Consider the following 26,152-nt stretch of genomic DNA (forward strand, 5'->3'; position numbering starts at 1 on the left):
TTAGGGTTTGTATTTTAGAGCTTTTCTCCACAGTCATGAGGGCTTGAAACTTACACTCTCAGAATGTAAATTGAGATCCTCCGTAATCACATGACTCCAGAAGCTTAGACTTTAAGAAAAACAGCAAATATCACATAAGATGGCAAGATTGGTGTAAATATTAATCTTTTGTCCAGTGTGCCAGGCACTTTCAAAACATAAAAAAGGCACTGTCCCTGTCCTTAGAGGAAAAGACTCTACAGTATGAATACATTTAGATTTTCCTCATTTACTATAACTAAAATGAAGGCCCAATGGGGCCTCCAGATATTATTATTCAGTAATTATTAAGTAGTTATTGTTAATGTTTTTCCCATCTGTAAAATGGGGATAATGATGCTTAACACCTTTGAAAAGTACTTTGGGATGTCTGGCTGAAAAATGCTACATAGTTATTACTCTATTATTGTTGTTGTTATTTATGGGAACCCTCAGAAGACTAGGAGATTCAGATTCCAATGTCTAGAGACTTCTCCAAGGTGTCTGACCAACTAAACTCTCCACATTTCAGTCAGATATCTCAAAAGACCATGACCCTCCCTAAGATTTCTGGTACTTCCTGCTTCTAGGAGAGGCAGAAAGTCAAGCCTGTCTTAAGCGCAAGTGCTCTGCATTGGAACTTTTCTGCTGCTCCCCACAAGGGTTGCCAACTTTCTATTTGCAGAAAACCGAACACCCTTGCCCCGCCCCCTGCCTTGTCCCTTTCTCGAGGCCATGCCCCAACTCACTACATCCCCCTTCCTCTGTTGCTTACTCTCTCCCACCCTCGCCCACTTGCACCGGGCTGGGGCAAGGGATTCGGGTGTGGGAAGGAGTATGGGCTCTGGGGTGAGGGCTCTGGGGTGGGGCCATAAATGAGGGGTTCAGGATGTGGGAGGGGGATCCGGGATGGGTCACAGGATTGGGGTTCGGGGGTGGGATGAGGGCTCCAGCTGTGGGTACAGGCTCTGGGGTGGGGCCAGAGATGAGGGGTTTGGGATGTGGGATGGGGTTCTGGCTGGGGCAGGGGGTTGGGGTGCAGGAGAGGGTACGGGCTCTGGGCTAGGGGATGCAGGCTCTGAGGTGCAGCCAGAAATGAGGGGTTCAGGGTGTGGGAGGGGGATCTGGGCTGGGGCAGGGGGTTGGGGTGCAGAAGGGGGTGCAGGATGTGGGCTCCAGGTGGCGTTTACCTCAGGAGAATCCCAGGAAGCTGCAGCATCTCTCCGGCTCCTAAGTGGAGGCGCGACCAAGTGACTCTGTGTGCTGCCCGCGCCTTCAGGCACCACCCCCCCAGGTCCCATTGGCCGCAGTTCCTAGCTAACAGGAGCGGCTGAGCTGGTGCTGGGGACCGTCCCTCCACCTAGGAGCCAGAGGTAGATGCCAGCAGCTTCCCGGGAGCTGGGTAGGGAGCTGGGTAGGGAGCCTGCCTGTGCCACCAACTGGATTTTTAACGGTCCAGTCAGCAGTGCTGACCGGAGCCGCCAGAGTCCCTTTTCGACTGGGCTTTCCGGTCGAAAACCGAACACCTGGCAACCCTACTCCCCACTCGCCTCCTCCAACCTCTTGTCAACAAGCTCTCACTTATTTCTAAAATGTCTGGTCAGACTGGGGAGCCAAAATGCTGAGGAGACTTGTCCTTGCTCTGCAGAATACAGGAGGTGCTTCCCTGACAGCACTGCAGGTGTTTTAGTGCAATCAACCACTCTCACCAATCTCTGCATCACAGGGAATCTCCCATGATAGCCAGTTGCTTTTTAGCTGCAGGGGTTAGTGGCGTTTTGGTGCTTGTCAGTGCAGTTCCTTAGCCAGCCAGAGGAGTCACCGCTGAGCAGCAGGGGGCATTCGCTTCCTGCAAGTGTAATTCATTGATCAGTGTGCATGTGTGTCCACCCCTGTGCCTGATCAACAGAGGCTATGAGTATGTTACAGCCATACTTACAAAGTGTGGGTCTTTAGCTCAAGCTATAAGCACTTACACCTTTTGCTTGCGAGGTCACTGGTTCAATCCTCTTCATTGTCCAAAACAGCCGCTATCCCATACACTGCCTCTTCAGTATTTCCCCAGCAGCAGGATTTTGCCTATTGTTATATAACAAAAGATATAAAATAAACCATAGACGAGTGCTGCACCTTTAATCTCAAAGCACTTTATCAACTATATCTGTGCAGCACCACTAAAATATAGCCACTTTTGGGGTGCAGAGCAGGAGCAGCAGGGGAGGGAAAAGACTGTGTTATGATGTAACCCATGCCTGCTTGGTGGGGTGTGCCGTCCCTCTCTAGTAGCATCTATACGATCTAGCGATTAATGAGTCTGCAACAGCCTTAGCTAAGAGGTATGTGGCTTTTAGCTCATGCAGTAGAGGCTCATAACATAAGCTTCAGATGTCCCAGGTTTGATCCTGATTACTGGGGTCTGTCAGCCTTATCATAACACTAGGACAAACCTTTATCTTGACTAAAGCTACCTTAGGATCTGTAATGTCTGTGCATAGCAATCAGGCCCTTGGTTTTTAATGGTCTCATCTGGAAGACTCAGCAAACGATACAGAATTTATGTAATCGACCACAGAAAGGTGTTGTTAACCCAGCAATTCCAGTGAGCATAGGGGACAGATTCTCAGCTAGTGTGAATCGGCATAGCCACATTGAAGTCAATGGTGCTACATCCTCTGAGAAGCTGGCTCTAGGTGTTTCAAACCTGATCCTCCTATCGCAAAAATACCCCTTTGAAGTTGCATCTAGTCTGGTTTTCTTTTATTTCTTTCCTCCAAAGGCAATAAATATTTGAGGGGGAAAGTCTTGAATTTCACTACAAGACAATCAGTGCACAGTAAACTCTTCAATGTTTCTTTTCTTTCTGTCTCCCTGTCTCTCTCCCATGTACAGTTTGATCACTCACGGCTTTGGAACTCCTGCAATATGTGCTGCCCTAAGCACTTTCCAAACTGTTCTCAGTGAAATGCTGAACTACTTGGAAAAACACACATCGCACAAAAACGGAGGAGCAGCAGAATCTGGCCAAGGACACGCCAACTCGGAGAAAGCCCCCCTGCGGAAAACTTCAGAGGCTGCTGTGAAAGAGGGCAAAACAGAAAAGACAGACTAGCTACATCAAACAGAATCTATTTCCAGAGAGTCTTGCTGCTGATATTTTTCTTTTTTAAATATATATATCATTGCGGGTGATTTATCTCCAGTGGACCAAAAAACAAAAAACAAAAAAAAAAGGGAGGGGAAAAAAGAAAAAGATAAAAAAAAAAAACCCTGAGAAAAGAAGTGTACAGTAATTGTGTGATGAAATTGTCACTTTTTTAATTTATGTTGCTCTAAACTATTTTTTTGTGCACGTAGTGTTTGATCGTTCCCAATGATACACTAACACTGTTTTTTATAAGCACTTCTGGACTCAGATGAGGTGGCACGAGTGATTTGTCCGGGGCTAACTTGAAGCACTTTCTTATCCGGCAGCATAGTTAGGAATGGGGCAAGCACCAGAGTCATGGGATATGCAGATCTGGCATTATAACTTTGCCCATGCGACGGATCAAATGGAAAGAGTGCCTCCTTCGCCCTACCAAGCTGGCCCAATCAGCTGACCATCAGGAGACAGTATGGAAACTTGGAAAGGGGAAAGAGAAGAACCTTTATGTCCTGGGAAGAGTGGACCACTCAATAGTTGGGCTGCACAGACCAGTGTGGGAATTTATGGTAAATCTGCATTGGAATTATGCCAGAGAACTGTCCTGATTGTTCAAGAAGCAGCCCTGGTGCCTCTCATGTGAAGGACATCACAGTCTAAAATGAAAGGGCCTTGATAGTTTCAGCAAAAGCCCTAGTAACTGTAATCATTGGAGGTCAGATTAAATGATAGGCTTCTGTCCCTTATCCCTTATCCGCCCCTAGTATTGGCAGTTGAATTCAGAAACTGCAGTCAATCATATCTGGGTCTGTATTCAAATAGATTGATGCAGGTGGTTGGAGAGGACTTTTGTTTTGCTTTGATTTTACGATGCTTTTCTTTTCTTTTCTTTTCTTTTCTTTTCTTTAATGGCTTGTATCTGCAGCTTGTTTGTCTTTAGCAATGCAGCTAGGACTCAGGAGTTTCCAAAAACACCCACTCACAGATCAGAGGTTCTAAAAAAAATCCCATTTCAAATAAATGATGTCTCGGGATAGATTGGTCTTGTCCACAGCAGCCAGAGGTTTAAAGGCCTTGCTTAAGTATTTCTAAAGCCTCACTTTACCACCTGCCACACTCATCATCTAAAATGGAGCCAACCTTAGCATCCTCCAGGCTCAACTCACTTCAAGCCAAAAGTGTCTCCGGTCTGATTCTACTTTGTCTTGTCTTAGGTTAGTTCCATCCAGCCAATTCATGCCAGAGGAGTTTTATTTCATTAGCTCACCACTTCTTTTTTGGGTTTCCATCATGTCTCTTTATTGGGGAAGGAAAAATATTGTTGCTCGTGCAAGAGTGACTTGGCTGTAAGTAGATAGGACAACCAAGCTGGGATTACAAAAATTGGCCTTCAGAAAGAGTTGAAGTGTTGAAGGAAGTGAGTCAATTGTGGCCCAGTCCTATTCCCACTGAAGCCAGAGGGAGTTATGCCATTAATTTCATTGGGAGCAGGATTCATACATTTATTGAGAGCTGATTGAGTTTCAGAAAACCTACCAACTGTTAAAAAGTCACTACTGGGTCAAATTTAGCCCTATATTTAGTCTTTGTAGAAACAAGGCTTTTTATATAAAATCTAAGACCTGTGCAAAAGTTTCCCTGACATATTTTTAAAAATTCCTGTGGAAACAGTTGTGAAAGACAAACATTTTCATGCAATGTTTGCAACTCAGACATTGCAGGATTGTGCTAGAGCATGAGAAACTTGAAAATGAAATTCACTAGTCACTGACTATAAGCAACACAGAAACTCATTCATCAATTTTCATTCCCAAGCTGAGGGAAATACAAAAAATAATGAAATAAATAAGCAAAAATAAACAGAAAGCAAAATCTTAAAAGGTGCTAAGTTCCTTGTGCCCAACCCAACTCCCTCAAACTATTGGGAGTTACAGGCGCTCAGTATGTCTCAGGATTTGGCCCTGGATTGTTTTTAAGATGACAGTATCCCACTAATGTCAAGTTCCTTTTTAAAAATATCTCCAGATTGACCACATTATGAAAGTGTAATGAAATTCAGTTGACAAATAAAAAGAGGCACATTCCCTAGCTCCAAAAAACTTGAATAAATCAACATTAGAACTACTGGGGGTACGGGGAGGAAAAACAAGAAAAAAAATCGAACACTTTTGTAATTTTTTCATCAAAGTTTTGAATTCTGAAAATTTTTGACAAGCTGTGTAGCTTGTTCTATAAAATGGTGAGGCGGGGGGGAAGAGGGGAATACAAATACATTCTCAATTTTTTCCCCATTATTTTCCAATTACATTACAAATTTTGAAACACTTTCTACAAAGGCACCAAAGTACCTGTGGTCATGAATTCTGCCGAGACACTGCATTCAATTATAATATTGATCAAATATCTGAGCCAAAAAATGCTTACACACCCCTATTTAAAGTAATATGGTGTTCAATATACATTCTAATGTCTCTACAATCTTTACTCTTAAAATAACAAGGAGTCTGGTGGCATCTTAAAGACTAATAGATTTATTTGGGCATAAGCTTTCGTGGGTAAAAACCTCACTTCTTCAGATGCATAGAAGTGAGGTTTCTACCCACGAAAGCTTATGCCCAAATAAATCTGTTAAGGTGCCCCCAGACTCCTTGTTGTTTTGTAGATACAGACTAACACGGCTACCCCCTGATACTTGACTCTTAAAATACTTACATTTTCTGCTGGAGCTCAGTCACTGCTATCAATGGAGCACATTATTTGTATTTTGGGTTACTGTTCTACCCACTTAACATTATTAGAAATTGTGTGCTGTGTAAGCCCCGGCTTTCCACACTGATGCCCTATTGTCCACTAGAAGTTCTTAGAAAGGAATCACTTAAGGCCTGATCCGAAACGTGTTCAAGTCAATGAGATTCTTTTCATGTATGGGCTTTCTTATAGCTCCGCTCATACGCCTATTTCTCTTCTTTGCTCCCCTGAAACCCTTTGAATGCAAAACACATCAAAACGCTGTTTGAGAACCTAATTGAAGCTCATGTTCTCTCTGTGTTTGCTTGTTTGTTCTCAGGCTTTCCAATGAATGTATTTACTTTCTTTGGAGGGAAAAATATTTTAAAGTTCTGTTTAAATGGTTGGAATTTTCAAAGAAATTAAGATAATTAGATGCCAAAATACCCTTAGAATTCAATGGGATTCAAGCAACTAACTCCCTTAGGTTCCTTGAAAATCCCAGGCTAAATTCTTATCCACCCTACCTACACATGCACACAAACATCTTTTCCTTTCTCAGGCCTTATCTATAGAGAAAAGTTGCACCAATGTAATTGAACTGGTTTAAAATCAGGCTAGTTACACCAATGCAAACCCCTAATGTAGATGCACTGAAACCGGTTTAAAACTTGCTTATGTCAATTTAGCTTTTTGAAGGTTACTACTTAGGTTTCAAGCTTGCTACCAATGGAAAGCATCCCAATCCCATTCATCCATTAGATCAGCCTGAATGATGGGCTGTGGCTTGAAGTTAGATTCAAAAAAGTATCCAGAATGGTGGGTGTTTATCCAAAGTATATCCAAATATATGTGCACATTTCTGATCTAGAAATTAGGGCTGGAACAAGCTCTCTCATCACATTTCCATGAATTTCTCATTCTACGCAGGTTAGAAACATCTTTCTCATGGCTGAAATCCAAGACCAAAAAAAAAAAAAATGAACCAACTTTTTTTTTTTTAACCCCCAGAATAGATGTGTGGCTCAAGTTTTGTGTGAATGTTTGGATCAGGTCTTATTCTAATTGAACCAGGCCACCCAGTCTTTAACAATTCAGCAGCTCTGTTAGCACCTGCTCTCACTGACAACACTATTAAGATTCAGAGGAGTAGCCGTGTTAGTCTGGATCTGTAAAAAGCGACAAAGGGACCAGTGGCACCTTATAGACTAACAGACATATTGGAGCATAATCTTTCGTGGGTGCGTCTGACGAAGTGGGTATTCACCCACGAAAGTTTATGCTCCAATACATCTGTTAGTCTATACAGTGCCACAGGACCCTTTGTCACTTACGAATGCTTTGCACTTATATGGCATCTTCAATCCAAGGTGCTCTACAAAAGCTTTATTAAGTAAGCCTCAGAAAACCCAAGCAGTGGTAAGTAAATGAGTATAATTCTCCTTTTGACACAGAGATTAAGGGCCAGCTATTGCTACTCTTACTTTGGTTCAGTAGCAGCTTACTCGCTGAGTAGTCCCATTGACTAATAGTGATGACCTTACTGACGGAGTTAGGGTATTATTCATTGGGAGCAAGGGGAGCCAAACCTGGCCTTAAGTCACTTGCCCAAGGTCAGACAGTAAATCAGTGGCAGGACTGAGAATAAAATCCTGTAGTCCGCACTTTCAGCCCCTGCTCCAAACACTAGACCTGAGTGTTCTCATGTAGCGCCCTATAATGTTATTAAGAGTTGCAAATGCACATTAAGGAGACAGTAACATACGCCCTTTACACAGCAGGTAGAGAGAGAGCTAGTGGAATTCCTACACACCTGTTGCAGTGAGTGAGCCCAGCAGATGAATGGCCATGACTCTCCCAGTTAAAGTTCAAAGACTGCAGAGATACTTGTTCTTGATGTTGAAATGCTAGCAAGCAGCTTGCTGCAGCTTTAGTACCTAACTCCTTGCAGGTGACACTCCATCATTTTGATGGAGTGACACCAAGAATGAATTTGGCCCCTAGCTTTCCCCCCTTCCCCCCATAGGTGAACTCCAAATAGCCATTGGGAAAAGACTGTCAGATCTCCAAACCCGACAAGGCATCCGTTCTTTGAAGTTTCTCGTCCATTTTTTGCTAAAAGATATGGCAACCAGACAATGCATAGTCCTCCCAAATCATAGGCTTTTGTGTAAATATTGCCCCTGCTTGTCTCTTCCCTTTGAAATTGACTCACTGGCACAGCTGACACTTGACTAAGGAAAAGTCATTTTTATTTCCTGATAGTTCGTTGTCTCGGATCACTTTTTCTAATCACGCTAGACTTTTTTTGGTCTTACAAATCATCAATCCGAAAGGGCTGATGATTAATTCCCTGAGAATCTGACTTTCTTTTATCCTTCAGAGAGGCAACTCGGCTGCTCTAATTATTTACTTTAAAGGAAGATAAAAAAACAGTATTAATAGACAATCCAGCCTTGCAACACAAAGGAAAATCAATGACAATAATTATGCAGGACGGTAATTATAACCATATCCTCTCCTCTTCCCCCATTACAGATTCTACAAGCCTCAAAATATAGCTGATTGGGAGGGAGAAGAATATTATTTCAGTTTCCTTTGCCAAGTGAAGGTCACATTGAAAGAACCGACCTTTTTTATTGCTATTATTTTTTAAAATTTTATTTAATTTGTATGATGAACTCCATTCTGTACAGCAGCTGTTGTGATTGTATTAAATGTGACTGTGCACTTGGTCACAAACAAGCAATGTCCTATTTATTGCTGGGGGATTAGGTTTTGGTTTTCTCCTTCAATTTAATTTAATTTTATTTATAATTCAGTGGTAAAGAACATAATCTTTTATATTTCTATTTCCTATATGACCTGTCCGTTTTACATGAGTCTCTTAAGATAGCAACCACATTCAACAGAACATTTCACAGCAATAAAATCTATGTTGATTTAACCTGATGTCTGGCGCTGGAAAATAATTTCTGTCTATGAAGAAAGATTAAAGATTTAACAGTAGGGCCATGAGCATTGGCCTGCTAAACCCAGGGTTGTGAGTTCAATCCTTGAGGGGGCCACTTAGGGATCTGGGGCAAAAATCAGTACTTGGTCCTGCTAGTGAAGGCAGGGGGCTGGACTCGATGACCTTTCAAGGTCCCTTCCAGTTCTAGGAGATAGGATATCTCTATTTATTTATTTATTATTTATTTATTATATTATGTACTTGTATTGTAGTAGTAACTAGAGGGTACCCCAGCTAAGAATGAGATCTCATTGCGCTAGACACTGTAGATCCATGCAATAAAAGACAATACTTGCCTTGAAAAGCTGACAATCCAGATAGATGAAGCAGACAAAGTGCAGGTGAGAGAATGGAAGTATCACATGCCCATTTTACAGATGGAAAACTGAGGCCCAGAGAGATTAAGCAATTTGCACATGGTTATGTAGGAAGCCTGTAACAATACCAAGAGCTGAACTTAGATCTTATGAGCCCCAAGCCAGTGCCTTAGGGCCATGACTATCCTTTGTCCCTGGGAGAATCTCAGAAGGTGTGAAATTCAAATTCTACTTTGGGTGGTAATCAAAAGGAAGGATTAGTAATGGGCACAAACTGCAAAACTCCAGTTCGGATTCAGGTCCAGGGTTCTGGAAGCATTCAGATCCAGCATTGTGATTCTTCCCATTATAGAAATAAGGAGCAGCCACAAAACTTTGTTTCTAAATCTAAACCCCAACTTCTTGGATGTTTTAGTTCAGCTTAACTCTAGCTTAGATGTTTATCTTAATTATTCAGAGCACTTGACGTCTGCAAAGTTTTGCTGGATATCTCACAAGAAAAGGCTTTGCATTTCCTGGACATACAGCTTCTAGCTTGGTTGGGAAAGTGTTTCAGTACTTCCAGCAGCGGCCATGTGCAGGTGCATAAAAATGAAAGACAATAAGGAAATGTCAAGTTTCAGAACTGTCAAAAGTTATGTCTTGAGCTCATCCCCTTGGGGTAAGTGCAGGTGCCTCATTTACCTCATATGTCATTCTCTGGGTGACAGCAACCCTGTGGTCGCTCTCCAGCTGTGCCTCTTAGCAAGTCCACCCCATTCCAGGGATATAAAGCAGTCCAGACAAAAAGGAAATACTTCTACAGCCCTCAAGTGGTTGGGCCCCCTTCCTTGTGTAAGGGAGAGGGAAGCAGGCTTTCAGGCCCCACACATAGTCTTGGCTCCCACACTTCTGTGTAGCAGGGAAGGAGAGGCCCCAGGGGTGAGGCAGCTGGAGAGCAAGTCCTCGCCCAGCCGCTGTGGCTTCTGTCCCATGGGGCTAGGGCCAGCTCCCCACTCCAAGCATTGCGATCCCGTTTGCTAGGTTGCAGCACCACTTAGGGTTGGCACATTTGCTCCATCTACAGAAGGGTGGACACACCAAACATGAGTGGCGGTGTGACTCCAGAAACTAGGTCGCAACGACAATCAAATTTGGCCCACCTATCCCTCCATCTCCGTCTGTGGAGGGGCAGACATGCCAAGCCTGGGGGGCACTATGACCTTGTGGGCAATGACTGGAGCGGGAAGCCAGGCTCACAGGAGCCACTGTTGTGCAGGTCACAGACTTTATTAAAATTCACGATGACCATGAACACCATGACTTCCATGCCAAAATCATAGCCTTGCTAATGAATGATGAAGAGCACAATTCACTGGGAAATACCACTTCTGTAACTGCTTTTGTCCAGGATCAGTTCTGTGAGTCCCTGCCCTTTGGTATGTACCAGAGAGACCAAATCGGGCGGACCGGATGATCTTCATCCTAGAATATTGAAGGAAGTGGCGCAAGAAATTGCAAGCCCCTTAGCGATAATTTTTAATGAATCTGTAAACTCGGGGGTGGTACCGTTGGACTGGAAAATAACTAACGTGGTTCCTATTTTTAAGAAGGGGAAAAAAAGTGACCCGGGTAATTACAGGCCTGTTAGTTTAACATCTGTAGTATGCAAGGTCTTGGAAAAAATTTTGAAGGAGAAAGTAGTTAAGGGCCTTGAGTTGAATGGTAATTGGGACAAATTACAACATGAGTTTACGAAAGGTAGATCGTGCCAAACCAACCTGATCTCCTTCTTTGAGAAAGTAACAGACCTTCTAGATAAAGGGAATGCGGTGGATCTAATATACCTTGATTTTAGTAAAGCGTTTGATACGGTACCGCATGAGGAATTATTGGTTAAACTAGAAAAGATGGGGATCGATATGAAAATCCAGAGGTGGATAAAGAATTGGTTAAAGGGGAGACTGCAGCGGGTAGTACTGAAAGGGGAACTGTCAGGTTGGAGGGAGGTCACCAGTGGGGTTCCTCAAAGTTCGGTTTTGGGTCCGATTTTATTTAATCTATTTATTACTGACCTCGGAACCGAATGTAGGAGTGGGCTGATAAAGTTTGCGGATGACACAAAGTTGGGAGGTATTGCTAATTCGGAGAAGGATCGGGATATTCTGCAGGGAGACTTAGATGACCTTGTAAATTGGAGTAATAATAATAGGATGAGATTTAATAGTGAGAAGTGTAAGGTGATGCATTTAGGGATGACTAACAAGAATTTTAGTTATAAGCTGGGGACGCATCGGTTAGAAGTGATGGAGGAGGAGAAGGACCTCGGAGTCCTGGTTAATCGCAGGATGACTATGAGCCGGCAATGTGACGCGGCTGTTAAAAAAGCTAATGCGATCTTGGGATGCATTAGGCGAGGTATTTCTAGTAGGGACAAGGAGGTGCTGCTTCCATTATACAAGGCGCTGGTGAGACCTCATTTGGAGTACTGTGTGCAGTTCTGGTCTCCTATGTTTAAAAAGGATGAATTCAAACTGGAACAGGTACAGAGAAGGGCCACTAGGATGATCCGAGGAATGGAAAACCTTTCCTATGAAAGGAGACTCGAGGAGCTCGGTTTGTTTAGCCTAACCAAAAGAAGGCTGAGGGGGGATATGATTGCTCTCTTTAAATACATCAAAGGGATAAATACCAGGGAGGGAGAGGAATTATTTCAGCTCAGTACTAATGTGGACACGAGAACGAATGGATATAAACTGGCCGTGGGGAAGTTTAGGCTTGAAATTAGAGGAAGGTTTCTAACCGTCAGAGGGGTGAAATTTTGGAACAGCCTTCCGAGGGAAACGGTGGGGGCGAAAGACCTCTCTGGCTTCAAGATTAGGCTAGATAAGTTTATGGAGGGAATGGTTTAATGGGATAACGTGATTTTAGTCAATTAGGTAATAAAGTGCCATCGCTGGTAAAATGTGGGTCTGGCTAGAGAATCTTGCCTGTATGCTCGGGGTTCTACTGATCGCCATATTTGGGGTCAGGAAGGAATTTTCCTCCAGGGTAGATTGGCAGAGGCCCTGGAGGTTTTTCGCCTTCCTCCGCAGCATTGGGCAGGGGTCGCAAGCTGGAGGATTCTCTGCGACTTGAAGTCTTTAAATCACGATCTGGAGACTTCAACAGCTGAGTTAAGGGAAAGTGGGTGGGTCAGCTTTTGTGGCCTGCATCATGCGGGAGGTCAGACTAGATGACCATAATGGTCCCTTCTGACCTTTAAGTCTATGAGTCTATGAGTCAGAAGGAGATCAGTGGGTCAAATTCATTGCTGGTGTGAGTTCAGTGCAGTGACACTGGGGATGAGTTCAGCTCATTAATTTCACACTGGGGTATAAGTCATCCTCCCTATCCACAGGAAAACAAGAACACCAAGAGAGATTTGCAGGCAGATTTGCAACGCGCATGTTCACTTTTACATGCATTAAATGCCAATGTATAGAAGCAACCTCTGATTTGTACACATGTGCCTGTATATGTGTGTGCAAAGTAGAAGGGGAGGGGTCATCCAACTGCATCAGAATTGGCCTCAGGGCAACAAGGTGTATGCAAATGGATGTACTCTGCTTTGTGCATGCACTGTTTGAAATTCTAGCTGCTGTTTTTTTAGGGGCCTGATCCAAAGCCCAGCGAAGCCAAAGAGAGTCTTTGATATGACATCATGGAAGCCATCAGAATAACACATGAAAATGTTTTGTCACGGACCAGCAGCAGCATCAAAGTGCAGAGCACATCTGAGGCCTTAGGCCAGGTAAGTAATAGAACACAACAGGGAACCTGATCCTATGAAAGGGTGAGCACAGTCAACTCCCAATCTAATGGGCATTCAGGATGGTCAGAAGTTAGCAGGATTGAGCCCAGCAGGTATAAGGTAAAATCCTGCCCCCATGGAAATCAATGGCAAAACCCCCATTGACTTCAGTGGGGCCAGTATTTCACCCACAGTGTGCAGAGATATCAACACAGTTTGGGTACCTAGCTAGGCTCGAGTCCTGTGGTTTTGTGATGTAACTATCTTTGAGTTGGTGATATAGCATGAGTGGGGACATCCCCTTCGGATTCCTGAACACGCCTTTGAAAGAACCAAAGAAAAGACTGGCCCAAGATCATCCATCCCAGATTACACCCTCTGCCCAGTGCATGATGGGACAATACTTTGGCAGCTCAGTGAGCTGTGTGTGAATGCGTAGCCTGTGCAGACCTGATCAGTGACTCTCTTAGTTAAGTACATTAACATTAAATATCATTAGAGACATTAGCCTATCACTATTGAGTCCCAGGGCTTTCATTTAAGGAACGCCCATTAACTGGAATATAACAATCTCATCATTGAAGTATCTCCTCTTTTCTATTTAATGTTTCAAAGTACAGTTTTCATGTCCCAGACAGCATCCCCTTTCCACGTGCTCAACATCAGCACTACAAGGTGGCCCCTGCATAAAAGAGAGAGCTTAACTTGGCTTTCCTGTTCAGCATAAACTAAATTATGACTGGCATTGTGTGTTCTAGTGGAGGGTCCTCCTCTTTTTAAAGCAGCCTATTTTTCCATTTCATGGAGCACTCCCAAGCTCGGGAATCATTTGCTATGGAGAAAGGGGGCAGTTATCTCCCTTCCTCTCCTGACCTTAGTTTGCGTCCCCTCCCCACCTCCGCCGACTTTCCATAGGTCTGTTTGCTCCATTATGTCTTCCATTTCCCCTGCTGCCTCAGCTTTGCAGGATATAATATAGTCACATATAATGTCCCATATGCTGACAGCTCCCACATCCCCAGTATTTTTCTGAAATGGTGGCCCTGCTCCCAGAATATGAATATCAGCAGCACTGAATTCAATGGCTCAAAGAGCACATAATCTTGTTCAGTTTCTAACATTGATGTAACTGAAGGGGGAGCAGAATCATGGCGAGACACACAGGAGGGGCAATAACTCTGACACAGCTCAAATGCCAGGGGCTGGGATAGAGTTTAATACCTGTGCCATGTGATTGGCACCAATATTCACTGACTCTAGCAGTTAGTGTTAAAATGAATGGCCCCCAATTTTCAATACTACTTCTATTTTGAATTAAAACATGAAAGTCATCCTGTGCACAAGGGGGCAGCAGGGAATTTTGATGTAGCAGGACAAGACTTCTTGAAATAAGACAGAACGACTTTCCCTGAAAAATGAAGACACTAAACCTCTCTTCAAACTGTGCTATTTGAGCAAGGCAACTGGAGGACTGGGCAGAGCAGATATCAGAAGATCGGGTAATATTTTTTAAAAGAAAATATTTATTTGGAGCTGTTAAACAAAAGGCCACATTGGGAATAATTAGAGAGTCCAGGCCTCATTGAGAACACCCATGCAGCATTCTGGCTGACTCAGCCAGAATGCCTTTATGAGGATGTCAGGAAGTGCACACTAGATGGAAGCTCCTAGATTTTAAGGCCGAGAGGGACCATTATGATCATCGAGTCTGACTTACTGCAAAACATATGCCACAAATTTCACCAAGCGGTTCCTGCTTCAAGCCCATCATTTCTGGTTGAGCTAGAACATATCTTTTCGAAAGGTATCCAATCTTGATTTAAAGACTTCAAGTTTTGGAGAATCCATCACAATCCTAGGTAAGTTTTTTCCAATGGTTAATTACCCTCACTGTAAAATATTTGCACATAATTTCTAGTGTGAATTTGTCCAGCTTCAGCTTCTAGCCTTAGGATCTTGCTATGGCTTTGTCTATTAGATTCAAGAGCTCTCTACTGTCAGAAATCTCTTCCCCGTGTAGCTGCTTACGTTCCATGGCCAAGTCACCTCGTAACCTTCCCTTTATTGAGCTAAATAGATTGAGTGTCTTTAGTCTCTCACTGGAAGGCAGGTTACCCAAACCTTGAATCACTCTTGTAGCTCTTTTCTTCACCCTTTCCAATTGGTCTACATACTTTTTAAAGTGTGGACACCAGAACTAGACAAAGTATTCCAGAAGTGGCCCCACTAATGCTGTATAAAGTGGTAATAACATCTCCTTAGTTCTATTTGATATTCCCCTGCTTATACACCAAGAATAGCATTTGCTTTCTTAGACTCCTCATCAACCAAGGAGTTACTGTTCAGTGGTTTATTCACCATGACCCCTAAGTCCTTTTCTGAGTCACTCCTTTCCAAAATACAGTCCCCCATATTGAATGTGTGTGACCTACATTCTTGGTTTCTAGGTGTATGACCTTGCATTTAGCTGTATGAAAATGCATGTAGCGACCCCATCTTAACACGAGATCCAAATCATTCTGTAAGACTGACCTGTTCTTATTATTTACCATTCCACCAACTTTTGTGTAATGTGCAAACTTTGCAGGCTATATATTTTTTTCTTCCAAATCATAGATAAAGATATTTAAAAGCATTGGGTTAAGAACGTATCCCTGAGGGACCCCACTGGAAATGCCCCTGTAGGACAACGATTCTGCATTTACAATTACTTTTTCAAGATTCATGAGTTAGCTATTTTGTAATCCATCTAATATATGCTTCATTGATTTTGTATAGTGCTAATTTTTTAATCAGAATGTTGTACGGTACTAAGTTAAGATACCTTACAGAAGTCCATTATGTCAACACAGTTATCTTTATTGGCCAAACTTGTAATCTCTTTAAAAAATGATCAAAACAATGTATGTATTTTAGGATTCAGATTTTTAAAGATACTTAGGCATGTAAAGATGCAAATAGATACATAATGGGATTTTCAAAAGCACCTAGGTACCTAACTCTTAGTGTGATGCTGTGGCCAAAAGTGCTAATGTGATCGTTGGAAGTATAAACAGGAATGTTGCATGGGGTAAAGAGGTTACATTACCTCTATATTTGGCAACAGTGCAATCACTGCTGGAATACTGTGTTCAGTTCAAGAAGGATGTTGAAAAATTAGAGAGGATTAATAGAAGAGTCATGAGAATGATGAAAGGATTAGAAAACATGCCTCTTAGTGATAGACTCGAGGAGTTCAATCGATTTTACCAAACAAAGAGAAAGCTCAGAGGTGGCTTGATCCCATTCTATAAGTACCTACATGGGGAACAGAAATATGATAATAGAGATCTCTTCAATCTAGCAGACAAAGGTAAAACAAGATCCAATGGCTGGAAGTTGAAGCTACACAAATTCAGACAAAAAATAATGTAGACATTTTTAACAGCAAGGATAATTAACTGTTGGAACAACTTACCAAGTGTTGTGGTGGATTCTCCATCACGGGAAGTTTTAAAATCAAGACTGGATGTTTGTTTAAAAGATATGCTCTAATTCAGTGGTTCTCAACCATAGATACGCGTACCCCTGGGAGTACTTGGAGGTCGTCCAGGGGGTACATCAACTCATCTAAATATTTGCCTAGTTTTGCAACAGTCTGCATAAAAAGCACTAGCGAAGTCAGTACAAACTACAATTTCATACAGACAAAATGAGAAAGTACACAATTTGTCAGTAACAGTGGGCTGTGACACTTGTATTTTTATGTCTGATTTTGTAAGCAAGTAGTTTTTAAGTGAGGTGAAACTTGGGGGTAACACAAGACAAATCCGACTCCTGAAAGGGGTACAGCAGATTGAGAACCACTGGTCTAATTCAACCACAGCAATAGGATTTGAATCAAGAATTAATTCAGGGAAGTTCTGCAGCCTGAGTTTTGCAGGAGGTCAGACTAGATGATAAAAAAAAATGGAGATATTCTTAGCTCATAGAACTGGAAGGGACCTTGAAAGGTCATTAAGTCCAGCCCCCTTCAGTAGCAGGACCAAGTACTGATTTTGCCCCCAATCCCTGGGCAGCCCCTTTAAGGACTGAACTCACAACCCTGGGTTTAGCTGGCCAATGCTCAAACCACTGAGCTATCCCTCCCCCTATGAGCCTAGTTGTCCCTTCTGGCCTTACAGTCTGTGAATCTCAGTGCTTTGGAAAACGTTACCCAATATCAAGTTTATTTGGCAAGACCTACTTTCCACAAAAGCAGGTTGATCATTATTAATTATGCTACCATCCTTTAATTCTTTACTGATGGCATCCCATGTCAGCATTCCCATGTTCTGCCATCCCTTTACAGCGTTCCTCTCCCATGCCTGCTCAGCTATACTGGCTGGTGCTCATGCCTCCTCACTTGCGCCTGACTACGGGGTCATTGGCCAGCTGTAGGGTGACCATATTTCCCTATGCTGAATACGGGACACCTGGCTCTTCACACAGCACTGGAAGTCGGACGTGCCCCACTGGGGGGGATATGGAGGAGCAGCGGGGCTGGAGTGGTGGTGAATGGGCAGAGCAGGGAGAAGACAGCGAGAGGGGGAGCATATAAAGGGTTGATGGGTAGGCAGCAGAGACGACACATAACTGGCAGCCGCCTGGTGCCTGCCCACACTCACCAGCCACCGCAGCTTGCAGCTTTCAGGCAGTGCCACACGGAAATGGGACGGGGGGTGGGGCCCTGCTGGCTGAGAGCCGGCACGCAGCAGGGCTGCACTGACAGACCAGCAGAGGGAGCAGCCAGCCCCGCGCGCTGCATCTTTGCCCGTCCACCAGCCTTGCACACCCACCCCATTGTCAGCCACTGGAATCCCCCACTCACCGCTGGTGGGCGGGCGGCTGGCGAACAGGGATCTGGCCAGCAGCAGGACCCACCTTACTGATGTGCGACAGGCAAAAAATATGGGACAATTGGCCTATTTTTAAGAAAAAGTCAGGACACCTGCAGGAGGGCTTAAATACAACACTGTCCCTTTAAAAACGAGACATCTGGCCACCCTAGCCATCTGGCCCATATTGTTTCAGACTGTTTTAAGGGGATTTCGTGAATGTGAAAGCAGTTTGACTGGCAGCAATAAAACCACAGCGTATTGCCAGAGCAGGCTGAGCAAGAATGATAGCAAGGCACGTTCTCCGAGCCGGCGTCCATTCCTGAATCTGTGGCTTCTAGGAGGCACAAGATAATTCAGTCTTTGTGTCCATAAAATCTTTAGCTTCTCCTGAAACTATCAAAAGAAGTGTAGGTATGACCTAGATACCTGTAACAGCGATCACAAAACTCATTTTACAGAAACCACTATACAGCCATGAGAAGGTAATGACTTTTGCTTATTACTGATCTGGGCTGGATTTGCAATAGTGACCTAGATGAAATATTCCACCGGCCATTACTGTTCCCACCCGTGAGCCATCTAGTCTCCATATGTTTTTATTAATATGCATTTAATAAAAATATTAATGAACCACCCTAGGCAATGTCATTATGACCACTGGAATGAAGGAGTCATCAAGACATAAAGAGTTTGCCAATTACCATACACTGTGAAGTGGGTAATAAAACTGCACAAGGAATTAGGAATGGTCAGCGGCCACAGTGTAAATGGAGGGGCAGGAGATACAGATAGCCTGTTTGTGAGTAAATACAGGCACTTTCAACCACGATGATGTGTCACAATATCACCAACTCATTTTCTAAATTGAGGTCTGGTAGAAAAATAAGGATTTGTCCCATGAAAAAGTTCCAGTGTAATAAAAAATGGTTGTTTCATTGGAAGTTTTGGGGTGTGGAATGTACTGATTTTTCAGTTCAACAAGTTGAAGCAAAAATATGTGTTCAAACTGTTTCCAAACTTCTTTTTTGTTTCAAATCATTTTGTTGGAAAATCTGAAAATATCTCATAACAAACATTTTTTTTTCATTTAAAATTTCATATCATTTGGGAAAAATGCATTTTTCATCAAAAAGTTTTGATGAAACAAAATTGATTTTAATGCCCCTTTGAAAGGGAATGAAATACTTGTGAAAGGTGTCAGGTGGAAAACTTTGAATACAAAATGATATTGTCCAAAGTTTGTAGGAAAGAACTGTTGCTTGTGAAGTATATAATGAGCAAGTATATTATGAGTACTGTCAGCTACAGCTCTCTTATATGGCCCCAATCTTGTTCTGGAAGAACCAGCTTGAAGAGGGACAGAAGCTGTGACTGGGTCCTTGGCCACTGAGTAAGGCAGCCAATGTGGCCAGTTAGTGCCAGTTGTGACGGTGGTTTTTGTGATATAAACTGGGACCACCAATTCATTTTCCATTGGTCTCCAAGTGAGCATCAAATGGGAATGACTTTTAGTCATTATCGACTTGGGCCTCATTTGAATTGGTGACTTGTGATGAAAAGTGATCCATATTCCTTTAAAAACACAACAGTCCATCCAATCCCCCCACATTCCTGGTTCTATAGAGCAATCAGACAGCAAGATATCTTAACATCTATTTTAATTAGCTATAGTTTCTGCCTCCGGGCTAGATCATCAGATGATGTAAATCAGCAGAGAGACAGCCTCATTGGAGTTGTGTTGATTTACACCAGCTGAAGTTCTGGCCCACCGTGTTGTATTTTCCCATAGCACCATTAAAATGTTTTACTAATGCGCATGACCACATAATATACTTGGCTACAGCAAGTATATGTCCTTTAACAATATATCAGCTACTGCCCTTGACTGGAGTATATATGTCACACCAGCTCACCTGTATAAGAAAGCAATAATAAATACTAAACACTTAGGTGGTGCTTTTCATCTTCAAGCCACTATGAAAATGTCAACTAACTAATAATACTACGTGCTAAGCAGGACTGTGTGAACCCATCTTATTTTTCTCATTTTATAGATGAGGAACAGAGAAACAGAGAAATTAAGTGACCTGCCTGAGATTACACAGTAAATTTGTAGCAGAGCTAGGAACTGAACCCTTGACTACACAGTCCAGTGGCTCAACCACAAAACCTTTCCATTCAATTGCAATACAATGGTAGCAATGTTCACTCAAACTCAAATTGAAATTGTGAATTCAATGGGAGTGTAGGCTCAAACTCTGCAATGATCTGGAAGTAAATATAAAATCAGTTCTGATAAAATTTTCAGATGACACAAAGATTGGTGGAAGGGTAAATAATGGTGAGGACAGGACATTCATACAGGGTGGGGGCGGGGCAGAGGTGGGAAGCTTTTGACCCAGTCCCACATGACATTCTCATCTGCAAACTAAGGAACTGTGCTCTAAATGAAATTGCTATAAAGTGGGCACACAACTGGTTGAAAAACAATACTAAACAAATAGTTATCAATTATTCACTTTCAAACTGGGCAGACGTATTGAGTGGGGTCCCGCAGATGTCTGTTGTGGGTCCAGTACTATTCAATATTTTCATTAATTACTTTTATAAGTCTGCTTATAAAATTGGCAGATGACACCAAGCTGGAAGCGTTGCAAGCACTTTGGAGGCCAGGATTAGAATTCAAAATTATCTTGCTAAATTAGAGAATTGGTCTGTAGTCAACAAGATAATGAAATTCAATAAAGATGAGTGCATAGTACTACACCTAGGAAGGAAAAATCAAATGAACAAGTACAAAATGGGGGATAACTGGCTAGCCCGAGTACTGCAGAAAAGAATCTGGAGATTACAGTGGATCACAAATTGTATATGAGCCAACAATGCAATGCAATTGCAAAAAAGGCTGATATCATTCTGGGTTGTACAAACAGGAGTGTGGTATGTAAGACATAGGAGGCAATTGTTCCACTCTATTCAGCACTGGTGAAGCCTCAGCTGGAGTACTGTGTCCAGTTTTGGTCACCACAGTTTAATAAGTGGACAAAATGGAGAGAGTCCAAAGGAGAGCAGCAAAAATGACCAGAAGTTTAGAAAACCTGACCTATGAGGAAAGATTAAAAAATCTAGATATGTCTAGTCTTGGGAAATGAAGACTGGTAGGAGGACCTGATAACAGTCTTCAAATACATTAAAGGCCTTTATAAACAGGACAGTGTTGAATTATTTGCCATGGTCACTGAAGGTAGGACAAGAAGTAATCGACTTAATCTACAGCAGGGGAGATTTAGGTTGGATATTAGAAAAACGTTCTAACTATAAGGCTAGTTAAGTACTGGACTAGGAAACCAAGGTAAAGGGACTGTTTTTCAAAGAGCAGATGCTCAGCACTTTCTGGAAACCAAGCCCCTTTCAAGCACTCAAAAATTGAAGCTCCCTGATTTACTAACCGCTCTGGAGCTTAAACTATTCAATAGAGCTGTTGGACATTTTTTCAATGGAGCAGTTTTGCATTGGAAAATGTTGTTTTATTGAAACTGAAATATGTCACAGAAACGTGTCGATTTTGACAGAATTTTCTATGGAACAATTTTAAACTGTTCTGACTTTCTCATTTTGATTCAGAATCATCAAAAGGTTTCGTTTTCGTAATGTCGAAATGTTTCAGTTTGACTTTTTCATTCCATTGCATTTCGTTTTGACATTTATATTAGAATTTTAACTATAATATTACATTTCTACATTACATATTACAATTAAGACTCTATGTCATATTAAAGTACATAATAATGTTTCAACTTTATCAAAATGAAATATTTCAATGTTTCTGCATCATATTTTTTTCAGAATTTCCATTTCACGGGAAATTTTGACTTCTTATTTCAATATGGAATAGTTTTTTGTTTCGAACTGTCAGACTTTCCTGTGGAATGGAAATTTCTTTTTCCAACCAGCTCTACTATTTAACGGTATCCCTTTAATAAAATAATTTTAAATCAGGCCTTTACACACATATACGTTGAATAACCAGCTCCTTGTCTTCCAAAGCAATGTTTCTGTGTGTCTGATGTAAAAATCCAGGATATTTGAGTGTCAGGTTAAAAGGGCTACAACTGTGTGAAATAAGAGACAGCCACAATGCTCCCCTTTTCAAGCAGTGTGTTTCCTTGCGTCTGATGAAGTGGGCATTCACCCACGAAAGCTTATGCTCCAATACTTCTGTTAGTCTTTAAGGTGCCACAGGACCCTCTATTGCTTTTTACAGATTCAGACTAACACGGCTACCCCTCTGATCCTTCATAACTGTTCATGCCATCTAAAATATTGCTGAAACTGAGCATGGTCATTTTTTGCATTAATAGAACATCAGCTCCCCCTACTCCCCCAGGTTCACATTGTCACCTCTTCTTGAAAATGCTACCAATACAGTGTGTGGCAGTGGATCTATCTATTCTACCTAACAAGAATATCCGTGGATACTGTAGGCATAGAAACACTGAAATGTGGTCGGGCTGGATGGGACCTCAAGAGGTCATCTAGTCCAACCCCCATGCTGAAGCAGGACAAAGTAAACCTAGATCATCCCTGACAGGTGTTTATCTGACTCTAACCTGTTCTTACAAACCTCCAATGAGGTGATTCCATAACTTCCCTTGGTGTCTTATTCCAGAACTTTGACATTTGACAGAACTGAAAACTCAAAATGTTCCATTAATGTCAAAATGAAACGTTTTTTTTCCAACACATTTCTATTTTTCGGGCTGGAGTCACAAAATGGCCAGAGGAGGAGAAGGTGGTGGGGATGGTAGTGACCTTTTTATAACTTTTAGACCAGTGGTTAGGGAGACCCAGGTGCCCTTCTGCCTGATGTGGAGAAGGCAGTTTGAACTTGGGTCTGCCACATGAGTGTCTGGACCACTGGGCTAAATGTTATAAGGAGGACACCAGTTCTACCACCTCATGCGCCTCCTGCCATTTTGGGAATCTAGTCCTCCTTTGCTTTTTGTTAAAAATGCCTGAAATGAAAACAAACAAAAAAATTGAATCAGGTCAAACTCACCTCACTCCCAACATATCACGAGAGTTGGAAACCCTGGGTGTGTTAGTAATAGGCTGTGCTGGTGCATGATGGGATATGTAACCCAGCAAGATGCCTCTTTTGTCCCCTATGGGCCAGACTCCCTGGCAGGACTACACCTTGATGTCCGCAGAGTCATGTGACACCCCTGATGCACCAAGCAACTTAATGGGCTGGACCACATTGCACTGTGGGACATATAGTCCTCCAGGGAGCCTGGCCCATAGAACACCATGGGAACCTGAAGGACAACTCCCAGAAGGCAAGAGAAGTGCATTTTGATACTGATCTGACTGGAAAGGAAGTGTTCGGAGTTAGCTCAACAAAGCAAAACGTTTCAGTTTCAGGAACATCACTGTGCTCTGTTTCAGGCAACAACGCTGAAACGAAACATGTTGACATTTCTGATTTGAAATGGGTCCGAATTTCCACGCCAAAAAAAAAAATAATAATAATCATTTTCTCCCATTTTGGGAGAAAAACAGATGTTGAAAAGTCAGAATTTTCTGTGGGACAGGAATTCCAAATATCATTCAGCTTTAGTTCTTATACTGCAGCTATACTGGAGAGCATTCCATCCATTCATCTAAGCAGATTCTTATAATGATGCCAATGATCCTAGTATCTAAATACCTAATTAAGGAAGCCACCATCTCACTGATTTACAGAGTGGAGTCAAGAGAAGGGGGAAAAAAGCCCCTGAGAAAAAAGAGAAAGTCAGACAGTAGGTTAGTTTATTACTTTTTCCTCTCACTCCTTAAAGTTGACTCCCCTGTGCCATGAAATTTAAGTACTGTATCATGGCCATAGATTATTCACTGAACAGGCTGGCAGGGAGTATCCTATAATATAGATGCTTTTGTATACATGGAAAGCAAATCTGTATTTCAAAGCACCATGAAGCAAATTGCATACACAAATGCTGTATCAAAATGTATACAGCAGAACTGAGGTAAAACAAATAAAATCAGATCTTCTGACTTTCTGACTTCACATCTGAATGTTTGAGCGGACTGAAAACTTCCTTCAGTTTTCATAGTATGAATATATCTCCACTAAAATTAATTTCTGATTACAAATGTACATCGAGTGATAGGTTATTTCAATGGGAACATAGGAGTTTAAATAAATAAGAAAGGTATGATTTAATCTGATGAGTATTCCGATGATCAGTTTTGGTTTCAATATCCAATGCAAAGTGCGGAGAAAATTGAATGAGATATTATTTTTATTTCAAAACCTATATGCACTTTTTTGTCTTGGCTTCCAGCAATTGGGGTCTGTTAAACCAAAGATTATTCTATCATATTCTTAAGCAGGGGTGTTGGAACAATTTTTATAGTGGGGTGTTGAGAGCCATTGAACCAAACTGTAAACCCTGTATATAATGGAAACCACTTCAAGCCAGGGGGTGTGGCAGCACCCCCCACACCTCTAGTTCCACCACCTATATTCTAAAGGGTGGAAAAATGGAAGGATAGAGAGGAAGGATTAGCCAGTGGTTAGGATGTGAGCCTACATCTTGAGAACCTCAGGGTTCAATTACCTGCTCCCTACAAACTTCCTGTCTAACTTTGGGCAAGTCTTTAGTCTCTCCGGGCCTCAGTTCCCAATCTGTAAAAGGAGGATAGTAGCACTTCTCCGCCTCACAGGAGGGCATGAGGATAAATACAATAAAAATAGGCATCCAGCTACTATTGTGATGAGGGCTATAGAAGTATCTTAGATAGATAGTAAGTATGAGTGAATTAATATTAGCTTCAGCTCACATAATTTTCTCTCCCCAATTTAGACCACGTTTTAATTTTAAACACTGCATCCTTCAGTAAAAAGAAAATCTGGATATTCGTATAGTTAAGTTTCCATTTCTGGTAAACATTCTTTAACTTCTCTAAATTTTGGGGGGGTTAATTGGTTGTGAATAGATAGTTAATATAAATCTCTCCAAACCAGGTGATCAGTTATTTTATTTAGAGTTTATTTACTTTCTATTCTTAATTTTAGATCACTGGCATCATTTAAAAAAAAACATACTAATTGTTCAGATATCTATCTATCTATCTATCAGCTCTCTGTCTCTTCACCTTTTGCCTCCTCCCTCTCTGAAATTTTCCATTATTACACATTTGAAGATGTTACATTATTTGTTTCCTAAAATGAAATAGACTATTCACCTCCACGTCAGTTGGAAATATTTACCCAGGAGACCTCCAGCGCCTCCTAGCGATAGGGGTTGGAGCCTGCATGAGATTGCATTGGATTTTCCTGAGCTATTTCCTTCTACCACCCCCTGTGCCCCTTCCCTGCCCTCAACACACACAGATGCAGACAAGGATAAAGAAAATCTTCAGCAAAAGACAGCAAACAAAGAGTGTTTGTAGAAATGTCTAAATGCCTTAGAACACATTGCATATGATTTATTAATAGGATTCTTGTCTAAATTGTGAACAAGGCGGCAAAGTATTAGCTTATTTTGCCAGGCACTTATAAATCATGCACACTCAGAGAGAGAGAGAGATGTATTTATGTTTTGTGACTATTTAAGTGATAATTTCATTTTTTTCTATTTGTTTGTCATAGGGTTTTATACTGCAATCACTGTAAAATCTGAGCATCTTCCTTGTAAAATCATTAACAGTAGTGAAGTTCCTAGTGGACTTCTGGAGTCTCTGACACTTCTCTCTTGATGGGGTAAAAACAGGTACTATTGGTTACCAAGTTGACCACATCTACCTCTTACCAATCTGTCTTCTTTGGTACATTTTTTCTTTGTGGCCTTTTAAATGAATCTGGTAACCTGACTGTGATCATATTGAGAACTGACTTAATCACTATATTCTGCTCTTTCAAATTCTAGCCAGTCTGACATGCAGGGCAGTGAATCTGTTATGCAGCCTCCAAACGAAGAGAACTTGAATTTATTATTTTCTTAGTATATTTTAATCACTTGTACTGATTCTGCTCTGTTTTAAACAGATATTATGAGAGGGACTCTGTGGGGAGATTACTGGAAATGGAAAGTGTGCAATCAATAATAATGGGAGATTCCTATATCCACATTAGGCAGGGCCGGCCCACAACATTTTGGCACTTGAGGCGGGAAGCTCAAATGACACCCCCATGCCCGCTCGCTTGGGCCAAAACTTTGGAAGTCTCAGTTCTGCCTTCTTCCTGTTCTACTCCTCTCATGGTACTGCTCTGCTACCTACCCCAATAAAGGAGACCTA

At 42.0% G+C, this 26,152-nt stretch overlaps 1 protein-coding gene across 1 annotated transcript in view; it reads left to right on the forward strand.

Annotated features, from left to right (window-relative positions):
- TFAP2D (transcription factor AP-2 delta) overlaps positions 1-3,127 on the forward strand; it is a 57,954-nt gene extending 54,827 nt beyond the window's left edge. The window contains exon 8 of the mRNA XM_024202321.1: positions 2,908-3,127. Within this exon, the coding sequence (XP_024058089.1) occupies positions 2,908-3,127 (220 nt within the window). The remainder of the gene's footprint in view (positions 1-2,907) is intronic.
- Positions 3,128-26,152: the final 23,025 nt, after the last annotated feature.

Source organism: Terrapene carolina, unplaced genomic scaffold (assembly GCF_002925995.2).
Source record: "Terrapene carolina triunguis isolate 2854851 unplaced genomic scaffold, T_m_triunguis-2.0 Scaffold42, whole genome shotgun sequence".
NCBI classification, from domain to species: Eukaryota; Metazoa; Chordata; order Testudines; family Emydidae; genus Terrapene; species Terrapene triunguis.